Below are 19,016 nucleotides of genomic sequence, written 5' to 3'. Positions count from 1 at the left end.
TAAATAAATAAAAATGCACGCTGTTCCTCTCTTCTGGAAACAGATACTGAGAAGTGGCTGTAGATCTTTAAAAGGAGTGACTCAATATCCACTGACAGCTGATAACAGACGTGCTTGCAGGTGTTATGAGCTATGTGAGCCGCGCAGTTAGCTTTCAGAATGCCACTCTTGGCACTGCTCAGTAACTGGTAAACAGAGTGGTGCTTCCCAGAGTTGACATTGGCATTATCTGCTGCATAGGCTGTGATGTGTTTAATCCCCAGTTCATAATTTCCAGACAGTTCTTCAGAGCTTGATGCATACCATTTGCAGTTTCTTCACTGTCTTCATAAAAGCCAGGTTTATTTGCACTGCACTCCATCGGACACAGAAAAATATCTCACGCACACAAGAAACATTTTTCTATTTCCCTTGTTTGAGGCATCGGTGGCCACCGAGTAAAACACAGGCTCACCTTCAGTCGGGGACAGGTCATCCAGAATATCCCGCACAGCCTTTGGTCCTAAAACATTCATTGTGATCATCTCAGCTTTCGTTCTTCCCAAGTGCATCTTCTTCACAACATTTGAGTCATGAAACAACACACCGTTGAGCTTAACAAACAGCCAGTGCTGTTGTAGCTGAGTCCATGTTTAACAGTATAATACACGTACGAGGCTTCACTTGCCACAATTTTGTCATTTTCCACAGTAGATGCCATGAAGAATGCATCGATTGCACCTTTAGCTAGTGTGGCCTTCTTGTGCATTTCTGTGGAAGCATGCTGAGTCAGGTCATTTTCACCTCCATGGCCAACTGAAAATTCCCTGCAACATAAAGTATCTGTACTTTATGTCGCAGGTTCGAATCCCCGTGTGACCTCCGGCTTTGTCGGGCGTCCCTACAGACGCAATTGGCCGTACCTGCGGGTGGGAAGCCAGATGTGGGTATGTGTCCTGGTTGCTGCACTAGCGTTTCCTCTGGTCGGTCGGGGCGCCCGTTCGGGTGGGAGGGGGAACTGGGGGGGAATAGTGTGATCCTCTCGTGCACTACGTCCTCCTGGCGAAACTCCTCACTGTCAGGAGAAATGAAGCGGCTGGTGACTCCACATGTATAGGACGAGACATGTGGTAGTCTGCAGCCCTCCCCGGATCAGCAGACGGGGGAAGAAAATCCCCCAAAAAAACTTAACTTATGGGATTGTTAACGTGTCCATTTAGTATTAAATTTGATGCAATTAAATGTACTACTTCATTTTCCGTACACGTGGTGGCTAGCATGTCAGCTGTCCAGGAGAGCAGTCAGAGCACACCCCTTTCATTGCCCTGGTTGCACTTTTTAATTAATTTGATAATAAACTGAACTAAACTGTTTATAGGCATTATTCTGTCCTACGTGTCTGTGTCCATGTATAAACAGGCCGACAGATAGCCAACATGAAGAATCCCAAAGAAATACAGAGTCCCGGTCCAAGTTGAGGAACTTTACTGAAGAACTTTGAGAATTCAAACCTTTTTTGTAAAACTGTATAGGGGGGCAATACAGAGAAATAATGTTTCAATAAACATTGCATAAATTATAAAATGTTATCACATGTCTATGACATAACTACATAACACATGTAAATAACTGCACATGACTGCATGTAAATAATAATTGTAGGCTACATAACTGCATGTAAATAGCTGCACATAACCTAGGAATTACGAAATCACACATGATTTATGAATGACTTATGAACTAATTGTAAATAATGTACATATGACATAGATCAATATGCTATAATATAGGCGGAATACGGGCAGACAGAATAACGTGACATTTCTACCACGGAGCTGACACAGCTAACTAGCAACCGAAAGCCTGGCTGGCTAACTAGCTAACAGAAAATGGGAGAAGCTAACGTTACACATAGCTATTTTCATATTAACATGAATACAACGACGTTCTTATAACAGACATCATCACTCACTTAAATAATGTCGCAACTGAACCTACAGACGATGCTCTCCAAGGCACAAACGTAGATAGAAGCAATAAACACAGGAGCTGGGGAAATTGTCCGTGATGGTGGAGGGAAGTGAGTAATCCGTTCTGAGGTTTAAAAGTTCCTGACGGTTGTAGAAGAGTGCATGACCTACACTTGTAAATAAACTTAAAACTAACATATAAATAACAAAGAAAACACGACACTGAACAGGGAGCCGCAGTAGCCGCTGCGTCCAGCGCGCCGCCATCTTGAATCTGGAACAAAGCAAGGTGGCGAAGGCAATGTGATGCTCTGGGCAATGTTCTGCTGAGAAACCTCGGGTCCTGGCATTCATATGGATGTTAATTTGACACGTGATACCTACCTAAGCATCATTGCAGACCAGGTACACCCTTTCATGGCAACGCTATTCTCTGATGGCAGTGGCCTCTTTCAGCAGGATAATGCACCCTGCCGCACTGCAAAAAAATGTTCAGGAATGGTTTGAGGCGGTGCTGAATCTCATCGTCCACTGTGCAATTGTCAGATAGCATGCTTCCCAGATATTTGAAGGCAGAAACAGTGGCCCCCCTTCTGCTGTGTAGGTTGTTGGGCGGCTTGGGAGGCCGGCAGTCATCTGACAGATTACCTCTATCTTGGGTGTTGATGATCAGTCCCATTCTCCTGTATGCAGTTACAACTGCCGACAGAGTGTTTTGTAGGGCTTCTGGTGTCTGGGCTACCAGGGCACAATCATCAGCATACTGCAGCTCAATAATGTTCTCAGAGGTCAATTTGGTGGTTGCCTGAAACCTCCTGATGTTGGATAGGTTACCATCGAACCTGAAGTCAATGGTGACGCCAGCCTGCTTCTCCATCCTCCTTCGTAACGGTGTTGTAACGGAGACTAAGAAGATATTGAAGAGGACTCGGGCTAGCACACATCCTTGTCTGACTCCAGTCTGCACACCAAAGGGCTCAGAACTGTGGTTCCCCACTACCACTCGGGCCATCATTCCTGAGTGAAACTGTCCAAGGACGGTGAGAAACTTGGGTGGACATCCAAATTTCTTCAGGACTTGCCACAGCAGGGCCCGATTAACTTATCAAATGCCTTTGAGAGGTCTATGAATGCTATGTATAGATCCTTGTGCTGTTCTCTGCATTCCTCCTGGAGCTGGTGTGTGACAAAGATCATGTCAACAGTCCCTCTATCCTTTCGGAAGCCGCATTGTGACTCTGGTATGACCCGTTCAGCTATTGCGAGTGTTAGTCTGCGGAGCATGATCTTGGCTAGGACCTTTCCGGCAATGGCCAGTAGTGAAATACCCCTACTGTTGGAGCAGATGGATTTGTCTCCTTTGTTTTTATAAATGGTCACAATGTTGGCATCATTCCACTGTTGGGGGACACACTCACAACTCCACACCTCAAGGATATAGAGATAGTGTCCTTGTACAGAAGTAGCCTCCTTCCTTGAGGATTTCAGCTGGAATATTATCAGGTCCAGGGGTTTTGTTGTTTTTCAGGGTCTTGACTGCATGTAGGATTTCTTTGAAAGATGGTGCGAGGTCTAGGTCTTGCAAAGTAGGCTGTTCAGGGAGCTCCGCCAGTACAGTTGAGTCCACTGGGGTGGGCTGGTTGAGCAGGGTGTTAAAATGCTCAGTCCACCGCTCCACTAACAGGGCCTGATCCTTGATGAGAGTTGTTCCATCAGCAGACCTAACGGGTGTCAGGGAGCAGTTTCTGGGGCCATAGATGGCCTTAACTGCATCATAGAAACCATGCATGTCGTTCCTGTCTGCATGAGCCTAGATTTCGTTGGCTTTCAAAATCCACCACTCATTTTGCAGATTCCACCTAGTTGCTTGGGCCTCAGAGTGGAAGTCTTGCCATTTTTATCTTGAGAAGTTGTGATAGTGGGTTGCTGAGGGCAGCTCTGTGTGCCTTATGCATGTTGTCCAGGAGGGTGGAGATCGTTATCCAACCAGTCCTGATGTTTCTTGGTTTTGAAGCCAATGGATTGGGCTGCATGGTCAAAGAGGGTGCTGCTCAGAGAGGTTCACTTCTCATCCATCCCAGACTCTGAGTTGATCAGCTGTTCAATGTCAACTAACTTGCCGGCTAGACAACGACCGAAGGTGTTTCGGGTGTCGCTGTTGGAAAGTTTCTTTTTTAGCCTGGTGTCTCAAGGGTCGGACATGCACTCTGACTTTTGTCAGGATCATGCAGTAGTCTGTCCAGCAGTCTACTCCTCACATAGCTCTCGTAAGGAGCACGTCTTTAAGATCAGCCCGCCTCATGATAGCATAATCAAGCAGGTGCCTGTGTTTGGATGCATCCAGGATGCCTTGTATTTATTCTTTTGTTGGAAAATGGTGTTTGTGATGGTGAGGTCATGTTCCGAGCACAGACTAAGAAGTCTTATGACATTGGGGTTGACTTTTCCAATGCTATGTGGCGCCAATCACTCCATTCCAACTTTGCATGTTCTTCCCAACTCGTGCATTAAAATCACCAAGCAAAATGACTTTGTCGCTCCTTGGGATGTTGATGAGTAAATCGTCGAGTGCCTGGTAGAGGCGATCTTTCTTTTCATCATGGGATAGTAAAGTTGGAGCATAGGCACTTATCAAGGTGATATATCGGCATTTTACGAGGGGTATGCGGAGAGCCTTCAGCCGTTCACTTATGCCCACTGGTGTTTCTTCGAGTTTAGATAAGGGACTTTTCTTGATTGCAGAACCAATTCCATGGATGTGTTGACCTCCTATGGGGTATCCCTTCCAATAGAATGTATAGCCCTCTCCTACTTCGTTGAGCGAGCCCTCTTCAAGGAGCCTGGTCTCACTTAGTGCCGCCACATCCACATAATAGTGCTTCAGCTCGCTGGCAATAAATGCTGTTCTGCGTTGATGTCTGTCTGTACCATGGCTGACATCCAGGAGTGTTCTTACGGTCCATGCTGCAATTCTTAGTGGTATAGTATGTGTTTTTCGACCACATAGTGGAATGGTCTGGCAGGTATGGTTTCCTGCCCGGGCACAGTGTTGAGTGAGCAATTTTTGGGCCACCTTTTCTAGGCCGTTCCCAAATGGGGTGAGCAGTGCGGTCCCTAAATAGGGCTGCTCAGACGCACAGGGGTCTGCCGGAAACAGCTGCCACTCAATCCCAGCTGCTAACGACCGTTGCCCTGTGCCGCTGGTGTGCAGAGTTCCAACTAAGAACTCCCAGCTCATTCAGACCTGCTCCCGTCACTGGATACTCCATCGCCGCCAGACTTTGTGAGGTCAGGGACTCAGGTAGCAGAAGAAGATACCTGCGCAGAGATGGTTTTTAAAGTGGCATGGGGGGTGCACGTCTCCCAACGCCACATGACTTGATTGTAGAGGAGATGGTTCTGATGACAAGGGGGATCCCTAGACGACCGGCACCTTCTCACAACTGCAGGAGGCTGCCGGAAATCCAGTTTTTTTTGGAAACCGCCTCAAAGTGTGCCTCCATAGCTTGCTTTTCTGTTGGGGTAAGCTCCCTTAGTCTTATGTCTTCCCAGACTCACCCACAAGGCAGCGGGGCAGTGGTTGATAGGTGCCAGGGCATGTCCACCAGGGTGGGCCTGCTCCTCTGAGATCCCCTGCCAAGTTAGCCTGGGGGCCGCACGACCCCAGTTACCATGTGTGGCCACGGGGAGGCCTGGCAGGAGTCTTGGTGAAGGAGAGGCTATGTACTGGCAAGGGAAGGCTTACACGCTAGGATGCTTCCCTGTTCGCCACAAAGGGTTGGCAGAACACATGCACCTTCCCTCCAACTACACGCTGCTGCACTAGACGCATCACAACACCCTGTGGGCAGCCACACACACACACACACACACACACACACACACACAAGCAAACACCCATTCATTCCTAGGGACAATTTAGTACGGCCAAGTCACCTGACCTACATGTCTTTGGACTGTGGGAGGAAACTGGAGCACCCAGAGGAAACCCACACAGACATGGGGAGAACATGCAAACTCCACACAGAGGATGGCCTGGGATGACCCACCAAGGTTGGACTACCCCGGGGCTCCAACCCAGGACCTTCTTGCTGTGAGGCAACTGCGCTAACCACTGTGCCACCATGTCGCCATTCATATAATTCATATTCATATATTTTTGATGGTGCAGTGTCATCGGGGAAAAGATACCGCGCCATCAAAACCTGGACTATCAGGCTGAGGAACAGCTTCTTCCCCAGAGCTGGAGCTTCCACCCCCCACCCCCCCACACACACACACACAAACACACCTGTCTATAGCTGCTGAGGACTAACTGGTATTAAAGCCGCTGCAATATGGACGACTATGTGCAATAACCCCATGCACTATTTTGAACTTTAAAAGCCGCTTCTATCTTTTATTGTCTTATCATCATTTTTGCTACCTCACTTATTTTTTCACTTATTTATACTAAATGTTGTTTGTTCTTGTTTTTATCTTGTGGGCGTGTGTTTTTTTTTCTTTAATTCATTTATCTTGTCTAGTGTTGCTGGTCTGAGAGTCACCAAACAAAATTTCGCTGTGTGCGCACAATGACAATCGGTCTTCTCTTACCTTATATAGAGGTCATTCACGTTACTCCAGTCGCAGATCTATATATGCTGGACCATACATGTTTCATACACTTGTAAAGTCCATGCTATGAAACTCGCCCATTTAATGATACACAACTTCCATGTACTTTATAAATTACGACATCTAAGGATCATTTACAAATATAACATATACATCCATCCATCCATTATTTAAACCGCTTATCCTGCTCACAGGGTGGCGGGGATGCTGGAGCCTATCCCAGTAGTCACTGGGCGGCAGGCGGGGAGACACCTTGGACAGGCCGCCAGGCCATCACAGGGAATAATAAATTATAATAATTCATCAGGAATATAATAAAGTGTATGTACAGATGATGGAAAGTATGCTTTCTTACACGATTCTTATAGCAAGAAACAGCAGTAGGCATGTATAATCATTGCAGCGGCAACCCTTGATGTGTGGTGGAGAACTGACTGTCCAAACTGTGGGCCACATAGCATACATTATCTGGTTGATAAGGCTCAAACCATTAATGGGCTCAGTGGTGGAAGTTTGACTCAACACCTTTCCACTAACCTTTACCTCTGTATTATTTATTCACAGGCTTTTCCCTGCATACGAACACACCTCCTCTTCAGCGCTCCTTCCAGGGCTGCATGCAAATGATACATGTTGACGACCAGCTGGCTGACCTCAAGGCTGTAGAGCAGGGCATCATTGGAAGCTTTGAAAATGTTAGCCTTGACATGTGTGCCATCATAGACAGGTTTGAGCCCACACACACACACACACACACACACACACACACACATATACACACAATAAGACACAGTCCCTCTAGGTCATTACCTCAAGCTTGGGTCTTCCACCAGAGGCCTGGGAGTTTAAGGGTTCTGCACAGTATCGTAGCTGTTCCTTGGAATGCACTCCTGGAGCCACTCTCCCAGTTTGGGGGTCACAGCCACTAGTGCTCATATTACCACTGGGACTATGTGGATTTCACCTTCCACATCCGATCTAGTTCTTTCCTCAGCCCTTGGTATTTCTCTAGGTTCTCATGTTCAATCCTCCCAATGTTGCCATCACTCAGGATAGCTACATCGATCACTACTGCTGTCTTCTGTTCCTTGTTGACCATCACAATGTCAGTTTGGTTAGCCAGCACCTGCTTGTTGGTCTAGAACTTGGAGTCCCACAGGAATTTAGCTCTACCATTCTCAACCACCTTTGGTGGTGTCTCCAACTGGCACTTGGGGACATCCAGTTTGTATTCAGTACAGATATTCCTGTACACTATCCCAGCCACTTGGTTATGCCTTTCAGTGTTTGCTTTCCCAGCTAACATTTTACACCCTGAGGTGGCCTAAAGGTTAGAGAAGCAGGCTAGTGACTAAAATGTTGCCAGTTTGAATTCCAGACTAGAAGAAACCACAACTGCTCCAGTGGAGCTGTTCCGTTCCCAGTGGACTGTGGTTATATTGGGAAATCCCAGGTGTGAGTGTGAAGCACAGCTTGGAAGAAGAAGAAAAAAAGACTCCTGAATGCACTATCTCAGAAGTGGTTTAAAAGGAATATATTATGATGAATTTAACAGCATTAGATGGACGTAGAGCCACTATTGTCTTGTTAGACTCTGATTGTGGCATATCCTGCCCCTGTGTGTGTGTGTGTGTGTGTGTGTGTGTGTGTGTGTGTGTGTGTGTGTGTGTGTGTGTGTGTGTGTGTGTGTGTGTATGTGTGTGTCCGCCAGGTGTGTTCCTAATCACTGTGAGCATAGTGGTCGTTGCTCTCAGACATGGGATACTTTCAGCTGCAATTGTAACGGCACTGGCTACACTGGAGCTACATGTCACACCTGTGAGTACACACAGAGATACATTTACATGTCACACCTGTTAGCACACACAGAAAGATACACTTAGTAAACACACACATCACCTCCTCCCTGTTGAGCTTTGTGTTGTGTGCTCTGCAGCGGTGTATGAACAGTCCTGTGAAGAGTATAAGCAGTTGGGAAAGGGGTCGGGAAGCTACTGGATTGACCCGGATGGTAGTGGACCTATCCCTCCCTTCAAAGTCTACTGTGACATGAAAGGTGAGACCTATTTGGCTTTTTCTGCAATACAGCTGCTACCAGTTTTTGCTGTCTGTTTTGCTGCCTTGCTCAGATGGTAAAAAGCATTTTCCATGGAAAGCTCAGAGCCCAGAAGCTTGTTCTCTTTGTCCGATGTGTAAAGCAGCTTGTGTGTATCTGATGAGTCCGGTTGTGAATGATAGTCTTTGGAATAGTGAAAATTAATGGTACCCTACTTACTCAACAGTAAGTGTTGCTTATAAAAGTAGCATAAAACATAATAAGCAATTTATGGCATCTTACAGTACAATCATTAGACCAGTTCTCTGGTCTAATGATTGATTGCCTTGTATAACATCCAGGAAATCAGAATGTCCCTTTCACAACGTGCTGAGCAGCTCCTGGTCCAGATCTAGTCCCCTCTCACCTACACTACCGTTCAAAAGTTTGGGATCACATTGAAATGTCCATATTTTTGAAGGAAAAGCACTGTACTTTTCAATGAAGATAACTTTAAACTAGTCTTAACTTTAAAGAAATACACTCTATACATTGCTAATGTGGTAAATGACTATTCTAGCTGCAAATGTCTGGTTTTTGGTGCAATATCTACATAGGTGTATAGAGGCCCATTTCAAGCAACTATCACTCCAGTGTTCTAATGGTACAATGTGTTTGCTCATTGGCTCAGAAGGCTAATTGATGATTAGAAAACCCTTGTGCAATCATGTTCACACATCTGAAAACAGTTTAGCTCATTACAGAAGCTACAAAACTGACCTTCCTTTGAGCAGATTGAGTTTCTGGAGCATCACATTTGTGGGGTCAATTAAACGCTCAAAATGGCCAGAAAAAGAGAACTTTCATCTGAAACTCGACAGTCTATTCTTGTTCTTAGAAATGAAGGCTATTCCATGCGAGAAATTGCTAAGAAATTGAAGATTTCCTACACCGGTGTGTACTACTCCCTTCAGAGGACAGCACAAACAGGCTCTAACCAGAGTAGAAAAAGAAGTGGGAGGCCGCGTTGCACAACTGAGCAAGAAGATAAGTACATTAGAGTCTCTAGTTTGAGAAACAGACGCCTCACAGGTCCCCAACTGGCATCTTCATTAAATAGTACCCGCAAAACACCAGTGTCAACATCTACAGTGAAGAGGCGGCTGCGGGATTCTGGGCTTCAGGGCAGAGTGGCAAAGAAAAAGCCATATCTGAGACTGACCAATAAAAGAAAAAGATTAAGATGGGCAAAAGAACACAGACATTGGACAGAGGAAGACTGGAAAAAAGTGTTGTGGACGGATGAATCCAAGTTTGAGGTGTTTGGATCACAAAGAAGAACGTTTGTGAGACGCAGAACAAATGAAAAGATGCTGGAAGAATGCCTGACGCCATCTGTTAAGCATGGTGGAGGTAATGTGATGGTCTGGGGTTGCTTTGGTGCTGGTAAGGTGGGAGATTTGTACAGGGTAAAAGGGATTCTGAATAAGGAAGGCTATCACTCCATTTTGCAACGCCATGCCATACCCAGTGGACAGCGCTTGATTGGAGCCAATTTCATCCTACAACAGGACAATGACCCTAAACACACCTCCAAATTGTGCAAGAACTATTTAGAGCAGAAGCAGGCAGCTGGTATTCTATCGGTAATGGAGTGGCCAGCGCAGTCACCAGATCTGAACCCCATTGAGCTGTTGTGGGAGCAGCTTGACCGTATGGTACGCAAGAAGTGCCCATCCAACCAATCCAACTTGTGGGAGCTGCTTCTGGAAGCGTGGGGTGCAATTTCTCCAGATTACCTCAACAAATTAACAGCTAGAATGCCAAAGGTCTGCAATGCTGTAATTGCTGCAAATGGAGGATTCTTTGACGAAAGCACAGTTTGATGTAAAAAAAATCTTATTTCAAATACACATCATTATTTCTAACCTTGTCAATGTCTTGACTCTATTTTCTATTCATTTCACAACATATGGTGGTGAATAAGTGTGACTTTTCATGGAAAACACAAAATTGTTTGGGTGATCCCAAACTTTTGAACGGTAGTGTATATTACTTCAATGCACTTCTCACTGGTCTCCCAGCCTGTGCAATCCAGCTACTGCCAAGAAGCCAGCATGATTCTGTCTGCTTGGTGTTCAACCTACTTTTATGTGCATGCCATCCCTCCCATCTGTCACATCTGTCACATCCCTCACATCTGTCACATCTGTTACGGCTCGCCCACCCCGCGCCGTGGCCCGCCCACCCCGCACCGGCAGCCAATCGGCTCGTCAGGGCCGCGCTTAGTCATCAGGGCTGGGCTTAAGTTTGGTGGCCTCCCACGCGCCCGTTGTCAGTTCGTGTTGTAACCTCCCCGCAGTAGCGGCTACTCTTCCCTCACGGTTCTTTTCTCTCCGAACTCACCCCAGCCACTGGTTTATGTTTTCTCTTGCGAAGTTTCTCCGTGGAAGTATCCTGCCGTGTTCCCATTTGGATTACCCGCGAGTTTTTCCCCTTGGACTTTCCGTTTTTCCTTGTCGCTCATTGCCTCCCTGTGTTTGACTGTTGTACGCGTAAGGAATAAAGTACGCCAGTTTTCGGCTAACCCCATCTCTGTCTGGTGTCGTGCGCTTGGGGTCTTCCACAAACCCTAACAATATCCCTCCCAACCCTCACATCCTTTGCATCCCTCCCATCTGTCACATCCCTCCCATCACTCACATCCCTCACATCCCTCCAAGCTCTTACATCCCTCACATCCTTCCCATCTGTCACATCCCTCCCATCCCTCCCATCTTCCGCAACCCTCCCATCCCTCCCATCCGGGCTATGTGAGGAATGGCTGTCCATGCAGCTGCAGAGCATGAAATCCATTTGGCTGGTTTCATACCACACACTGAACATTAAATATACCTGTTAGTGTTAAGAAGAAAATGAACATATGGACATTTGAAAAGACATTGCTCAGCTACATCAAATTAAAATACAAACAAATTGATTCATTAGCCCATAATAAGAACTGCTTTAAAAAGTCTTAAAGAGGTAATCAATATGTTGAAAATAGAATTATAGAGATCTGATTATGGAATAATCAGATCTCTATAACAATTTTGGACTCCCATAGTCCAAAGACATGTAGGCCAGGTGAACTGGCCGTACTAAATTGTCCCTAGGAATGAATGCATGTGTGTGTGTGTGTGTGTGTGTGTGTGTGTGTGTGTGTGTGTGTGTGTGTGTGTGTGTGTGTCGGCCCTGTGATGGACTGGCGGCCTGCCCAGGGTGTCTCCCCGCCTGCTGCCCAATGACTGCTGGAATAGGCTCCAGCATCCCCGCGACCCTGAGAGCAGGATAAGATAATGGATGATTATGGATGATTATGGAATAATGTGCATCGATGCAGAGGCATTCAAGAGAGTATTATGATGCATCCCACAATCTTTTTTTTATCCCCACCCCTAATACCTGCAAACTGATATTAACATATACACTACTGCTCCCTGTGCTCATACTTGACCATTTAAAAAGTTATAACACCCTTTTTTTCTCACCTGGCCCCTAGTTGATGGAACGATATCTAGCTTATTTTCTTTAAGAAGAGCCTCAAAGCTTTCCTCCTCAATGCTTACCTTATTTAAGGATTAAGTTTAAGATCAAGATTTAAGATTATATTTTTAATTTTTAATTCTTAAAACCTTAAAGCCTTTGTGAGGATATGTGTGTGCCCACCAAAACCTTCAGTACCTTTAACAACAATAAGCCCTGGTTCTCAGCTAAACTCAGGCCAAAGAGGACCTACAGGAGTACAGATAGGATCCAGTATAACAAAGCCAGAAATACACTCACTAAGGAGAACAGAGTGGCAAAAAGGGTGCTACTCTGAAAAGTTATATAACAGGTTTTCTCAGCTCCTTCTTCACCACAACCATCCGGTACATCGTCCACATTACTGCTGGTGCTGCACCAATCCATCCTACCCTTACTGGTGAATAAGACCCCAAGATACTTGAACTCTTTCACCTGAGGCAACAACTCATCCCCAACCCGGAGAGAGCAAGCCATCATTTCCCGGGTAGAGAACCATGGCCTCAGACTTGGAGGTGCTGACTCTCATCCCGGCCATTATACACTCAGCTGCAAACTGCCTCCAGTGCACGCAGGAGGTCGCGTTCTGATTAAGCCAACAAAACCACATCATCTGTGAAGAGCAGAGATGCAATTCTGAGGTTCCCAAAACGGACACACTCCTCACCTTGGATGCGCCTTGAGATCCTGTCCATGAATATCACGAACAGAATCAGACACAAAGGACCAACTTGGCGGAGTCCGAGATCCACCAAAAACGTGTTTGAATTTATTCCGAGAATGCGGACACAGCTCTCACTTTGGTTATACAAGGACCGGATGGCTTGTAGCAACTGCCCCAGTACCCCGTACTCCCGCAGTAGCCCCCACAGAGTGCCCTAGGGTACACAGTTGTAAGCCTTGTCCAAATCCACAGAACACATGTAGACTGGCTGGTCAAACTCCCATGTCCCCCTCAGCACTTCTGCAAGGGTAAAGAGTTGGTCCGTTGTTCCATGGCCAGGATGGAATCCGCATTGTTCCTCCTGGATCCGGGGTTCAACAATCGGTCGTAGCCTCCTTTCCAGCACCCTAGAGTAGACTTTCCCAGGCTGAGCAATGTGATGCCCTGATAATTGGAGCACACACTCCGGTCCCTCTTTTTAATTAAGGGAACAACCACCCCAGTCTGCCACTTCACAGGTACTGTCCCCAACCTCCACGCGACACTGAAAAGGCGTGTCAAACAAGAAAGCCCAACAATGTCCAGAGCCTTCAGCATCTCAGGGCGAATCTAATCCATACCCGGTGCCTTGCCACCGCGAAACTTTTAAACTACCTCAGAGACCTCTGCCAGGGATATGGGTGGGGCTTCCCCTGAGTCTTCAGACTCTACCTCCTCCACTGAGGACGTGTTAGCCGGGTTCAGGAGCCTCCTCAAAGTGTTCTTTCCGCTGCTTGACAACATTCCCAGTCCGGCTCAACAGATCCCCTCCCCGGCTCAACACAGCCTGAGTCAAGCCCTGCTTCCCCTTCCTGGGTCTCCGTATGGTTTTCCAGAACATCCTTGAGGCCAACTGAAAGTCCCCCTCCGTAGCCTTGCCGAACTCCTCCCACAACTGAGTTTTTGCTTCTGCGACTGCTGAAGCTGCAGCCTTTCTGGCCTCCCGGTACCCGTCTGCTGCTTCAGGAGACCCCTGAGCCAACCAAGGCATCCTTCTTTAGCCTGACAGCTTCCCTCACCACTGACATCCACCAGCGGGTACTTAGGTTGCCGCCTCGACGGGCACCGATGACCATATGACCACAGCTCCTGCCTGCTGCATCTGTAATAGAGGCTTTGAACATGGCCCACTCAGACTCCATGTCCCCAGCCTCGCTGGGGATACATGAAAACTTCTTCCGCAGGTGGGAGTTGAAGACCTCACGGACAGGGACCTCTGCCAACCGTTCCCAGTTCACACTCACTACACGTTTTGGTTTGTCGGGTCTGTCCGGCAGCCTTCCCCGCCATCTCATCCAACTCACCACTAGGTGGTGATCAGTTGATAGCTCTGCTCCTCTCTTCAACCGAGTGTCCAAAACATATGGCCGCAGATCTGATGATACGACCACAAAGTCTTATCATCGATCTTCGGCCTAAGGTGTTCTGGTACCAAGTACACTTATGAACTACCTTATGTTCGAACATGGTGTTTGTTATGGCCAATCAATGACTTACACAGAAGTCCAATAACAAGAGACCACTCAGGTTAAGATCGGGTAGGCCGTTACTCCCAATCACACCCCTCCAGGTTCCTTTATCGTTGCCCACGTGAGTGTTGAAGTCCCCCAGAAAAACTATATAGTCCCAAGGTGGAGCCCTATCCAAGACACCACCCAGAGACTCCAAGATTGCTGGATACTCCAAACTGCTATTCAGTGCATAAGTACAAACAACATTCAGAGCCTTCCCCCCAGTGACTCGCAGTTGTATAGAGGCGACCCTCTCATTCCCCGGGGAGAACTCCAACACGGCGGTGCTCAACCATGAAATTGTGAGTATCACCACACCCGCCCAGCGCCTGTCACCTTGGCCAACTCTGGAAAAGTAATGAGTCCAGCCCCTCTCCAGGAATTTGGTACCCAAGCCCATGCTATATGTGGAGGTGAGCCCAACAAGTATATCTAGTTGGTACTGCTCCACCTCCCACACCAGCTCAGGCTCCTTCTCTGCCAGAGAGGCGAACTTCCACATCCCAAGGACCAATCTGCAATGCTGGAAGTCGGCACGCCCCGATCCCCGCCTTTGCCTGCCGCCCAACCTGCATTGCACCCTACCCCAATGCTCATCCACTCATGTGGTGGGTCCATGGCTGGTGGGGATCCATGTTGTTTTTTCGGGCTGGGCCTGAGCGGGCCCCATGGGCCAAGGCCCGGCCACCAGACACTCGCTGACGAGCTCCCTTCCCAGGTCTGGCTCCAGGAGGGGGCCCGGTTTCCTTTTTCCAAGCGAGGGGTTGTGTTACAGTTTCACCCTCACAACCCCTGCAACCTATCTCTTCCATTCCCTCTGGGCCTCCACTGTGCTTGGCTTCGCCTGTGTTTCCACTCCTCACCACCAGAGCTGGGGCGTGTTCACGTTCCCCATCACCGGACTCAGACCCTGAAGTCCCCAGCACCTCCCAATGGGCACGGCGCTCCCTACGGCGCCTCTGATGCCATCTACTGGCAGACTGGCAGCACGGCTCTGCATTTCCCCGGTCACTCATTCCCTCAGCTGTGCCCCATCTGCAATCCCTTCAACCCCTACAAGAACCTGGTCTTCTCTCAACTCATTGCCAGATCTTCCTATAGCATTCCTATGACCTGTTGCACAGAGCCGGCTCGCCTGCCAACCAACCTCCTCGGAGTATTACTTTGGCTTTTAAACTTGGACTACTCCTCCTCGATTCCCCCTTGCCTACGGACTTGGTACTTTTGCTGGTACATGCACACTTACACAACACACAATGCTCCATTACATATTACATACACTTAGGATAATTAACACTAACACATAGCTAGACACATTACCGCCTGTCACTACACATAGCATATTCACACACCCCACAAACAAAACTACCCGAGCACCATACAAATCCCGCATTTCTCTCTCCCTTATTATTTTCTCCCTTTACTTTGTTACTTTTCATTAAACGTTACTAAAGAGTGCTCCGTTTCCCGGGTGGTCGTCTGGGTCCTCCTGCACAACCTGTAACATGCTGTAACTCTGCTGGTATAATTTCAATAGGTGAAATATTAATTGGAATTAGACACCTTGTATTATCAGTTGACAATTTTGACGATCAACGCTTTGGATGAAATGTGGTCACATTTTTGATAAAATTAGATGTTTGGTTCTGTAGTTTATTTAGGTACTTAATTGCACATTTCACCACCACCAGTGTTCGGACTGATTATTAGATCATTGTGATTCACACATTTAGGAAAGGAGATATTGGGAGCAATACAACAGGGTAGGGATACGTTCTAAATGTTATAGACCAAGCTGTCAGTCTGATCTACACTGAGAAACTCTCTGACCAAACATATTAGTCCCTAGTGTCAAACTAAACATAAACAAGCTATCTATATTGCTAGACAAAAGAGCGGCACCGTCCCCAGTAGGGTGAATGCCGTCCACTTTCAGCAGGTAAGGGCGGCCCCAGAAAGAACCAGTTATCAACAAAGCCGAATCCCTGCTCATTACAGTAACCTGCCAGCCAGCGGTTCATTGAGGTGAGCCTACTGTACATCTCATCATTACCCCTCACGGGCAAGGGACCAGGGACAATTAATCAATGCCGACACATTTTTCTGGCAAACCCAACCTGACTAGGTTGGCTTTTGTTATCTCTGATTGCTTCAGCCTAGCGTTATTGGTGCCGGCGTGAATAACAATATTCCTGAAAGTAGTGGTGCTGTGTGCCTGGGTTCCCTGTTCTTCTCTTCTTGATGCCAGCACCTTAAGATTGTCCTCTATGTCGGAGACTCTGGTCCCGGGTAAACAGTGAACCAAGGCTGTCGAAACTAATCTCATATTGCGGGTAATGGAGTCTCCTAACACTAGTGTGCGTTGCTTTACTCTGTCGACAGGAGCGGGAGAAGCGCATTGGCCGGTAGGACTACCAACAGGGCAGGTGAGGGGTGAAAACCGGTTTGCAGTTGGGAGAGGTGACTGCAGACTAGGTGACTGCAGACCAGGTCACACAACCAGTGGCTTGCTCTTGCGAGCCATCCCACACTGGTAAACGGAGAAAAACTCCGCCGCATCTGCCGACGAGGCTGAGCTAGTGCTAACAATGGCAGGTTTGCTGCCAGGCCCGGGGCTATTGCTATAGACCCCTTATTGCATGATGTAAAAGCTGCATTGTAAACAAGATGCGCGTGCAGAACATGTGGCAAAACATGGCCGAGAAACGACGTGCGTACCTATGAAAGCATTTAAAATTAAACGGAGAAAAGTTAGAAATTTGAGAAAATGGAAATCTCTGAATATGGTAAAGGTCTAAGCAAAGAAGACAGAAAGCATTACGAATAGAAACGTAAGCTAAGCACCGGAGAAAACGTCCCTATCCGTGTATGCTTGCTGAAGCTTAGTGGACAAGTGATATCACGAAGTTGCCAAACATTGGCTGGTGGGATGTGACTGAGTACCTAGACACAACAAGTATATTTACAAAAGACTCAATGAAGGCCTACGAATCGTTAGAAGCATACAATTAATTTGTTGATGGACATGTCCAAGACTGCTTTTACCATCTGTTATCGGAGCAAAACAAGTTTTGCTTCATCAAATCGAAGATAAGCCCTCGTAGTTTAATTATTTGTACAGTGTAGTGTATGGAGATGCACACGAAAGCAAATGTTTTTATTTGCAGTAATATGTATTTTATGTTTGACCTCTGACCCTCGATGTCTATTGGTTGTGTACATTGTATAAATGTACGTGCACCACTCTGGTGCGCGCCCTTGGAAGAAGACAGAGCAAGAGGGCCACTCATGTGTTTTCCTGCCTGCTTAACGCAGTCGTGTTGTAATGTTACTATGGTCTAGCAAATAAAAGAGGAAGACCAAGATACACCTTGATCGTTGTATAATTCAGTTATCCTGTACATACACGACAAGTTTTGGCGACGAGGATGGGATTTACCTCTTTATTTTTATGTGCAATGGCATTGTACGGTACAGATATAGGACTGCAGTTCGACGAAACGGCAGAAACTTTAGACAGTTATGAAGAAAGGCTTCTGCAACTCTTGTCTGCTAACCAAATTGAGCAAGATAGGAGAAGAGCCGTATTTTTGTCCGTGGTTGGACGGAAGAATTTAGCCTTGTTAAAGGACTTGATATCACCGACAAAGTTCAGTGAAGTTGCTTCTGCAACCTTGCTACAGATGTTGCGGGATTTTTACACGCCAAAGAAGAAGGTATTGGTGGAAAGATTTGCTTTTAGAGGCCGTCGACAACAGTCTGGAGAGACTTTTGCTGATTACATTGCTAGCTTGGGAGGATTAGCTTCTACATGCAATTTTGGCGCGACCCTGGAGGAGCGGCTCTGAGATCAGCTCGTGTGTGGGACGTCTAACAAAGGGCTGCGCCGGAAGTTACTGAATGCCGCCATTGGCGAGGGATTAACGTGGCAAAAGATGGTGGAAGTAACCAACAATTTCCAATGCAGGAATTCTGGAGTAGAAAGCATGCAGAAGGGACAGTCATCTGTGCATATGCGAGCGGATCATGTCGGAGTGCGGAGAGACCGAGAGCCCAGGACTGCGTGGAACCAGAGGGAGGTCAGCGACAGCCACCAGGACCGCTACAGGTGCCTCGGGGAAGGACACGGACCGGGGAGCTGCCGCTTCAAAGACTTCCGGTGTCGCGGATGTGGAAAGAACGGACATCTGGAGCGAGCCTGTCGGAACCAGCGCACCGACGCCGGTAGGGACCAAGGGAGGCGGGCTGCTGGACATTCGTCTGCCCGCCCAGGCGGGCGGGCAGGTGAACTTTGTGGACCAGGCAGTCGCAACTCGCGAACCGGACTCAGGGACTGATTCTGAACGGCGAACTGATATGAGACTGTCTTCAGTAAAGACTGAGTGTGAGTATGTGAAACCTTACAAGGTGATGGTAAAATGCAGTGGTGTTAGGATGTACATGGAGGTAGATACCGGGGCAGCCATGTCAGTTATCTCAGAGAGCTGTACAAATCCAAACTGGAAGGGTCGAAACTTCATTCATATGACGTTACATTGAGAGCATACACAGACCAACCGTTAGCTTTGTGGGGTAAAATCCTGGTGAATGTGCGATGTGGGAAGCAGCATTTACAGCTGCCTTGCTAGTGGCCCGTG

At 47.3% G+C, this 19,016-nt stretch overlaps 1 protein-coding gene across 1 annotated transcript in view; it reads left to right on the top strand.

Moving 5' to 3' along the window:
• Positions 1 to 19,016, top strand: part of LOC130131967 (contactin-associated protein-like 2) — a 285,127-nt gene that overhangs the window by 108,961 nt on the left and 157,150 nt on the right. The window contains exons 10-12 of the mRNA XM_056301695.1: positions 7,131 to 7,293; positions 8,278 to 8,384; positions 8,503 to 8,622. Of these exons, the coding sequence (XP_056157670.1) occupies positions 7,131 to 7,293; positions 8,278 to 8,384; positions 8,503 to 8,622 (390 nt within the window). The remainder of the gene's footprint in view (positions 1 to 7,130; positions 7,294 to 8,277; positions 8,385 to 8,502; positions 8,623 to 19,016) is intronic.

Source organism: Lampris incognitus, unplaced genomic scaffold, assembly GCF_029633865.1.
Source record: "Lampris incognitus isolate fLamInc1 unplaced genomic scaffold, fLamInc1.hap2 H_2, whole genome shotgun sequence".
NCBI lineage: Eukaryota > Metazoa > Chordata > Actinopteri > Lampriformes > Lampridae > Lampris > Lampris incognitus.
Note: the sequence above shows the minus strand (reverse complement) of the source record. Positions and strands in the feature narration are given on the sequence as shown.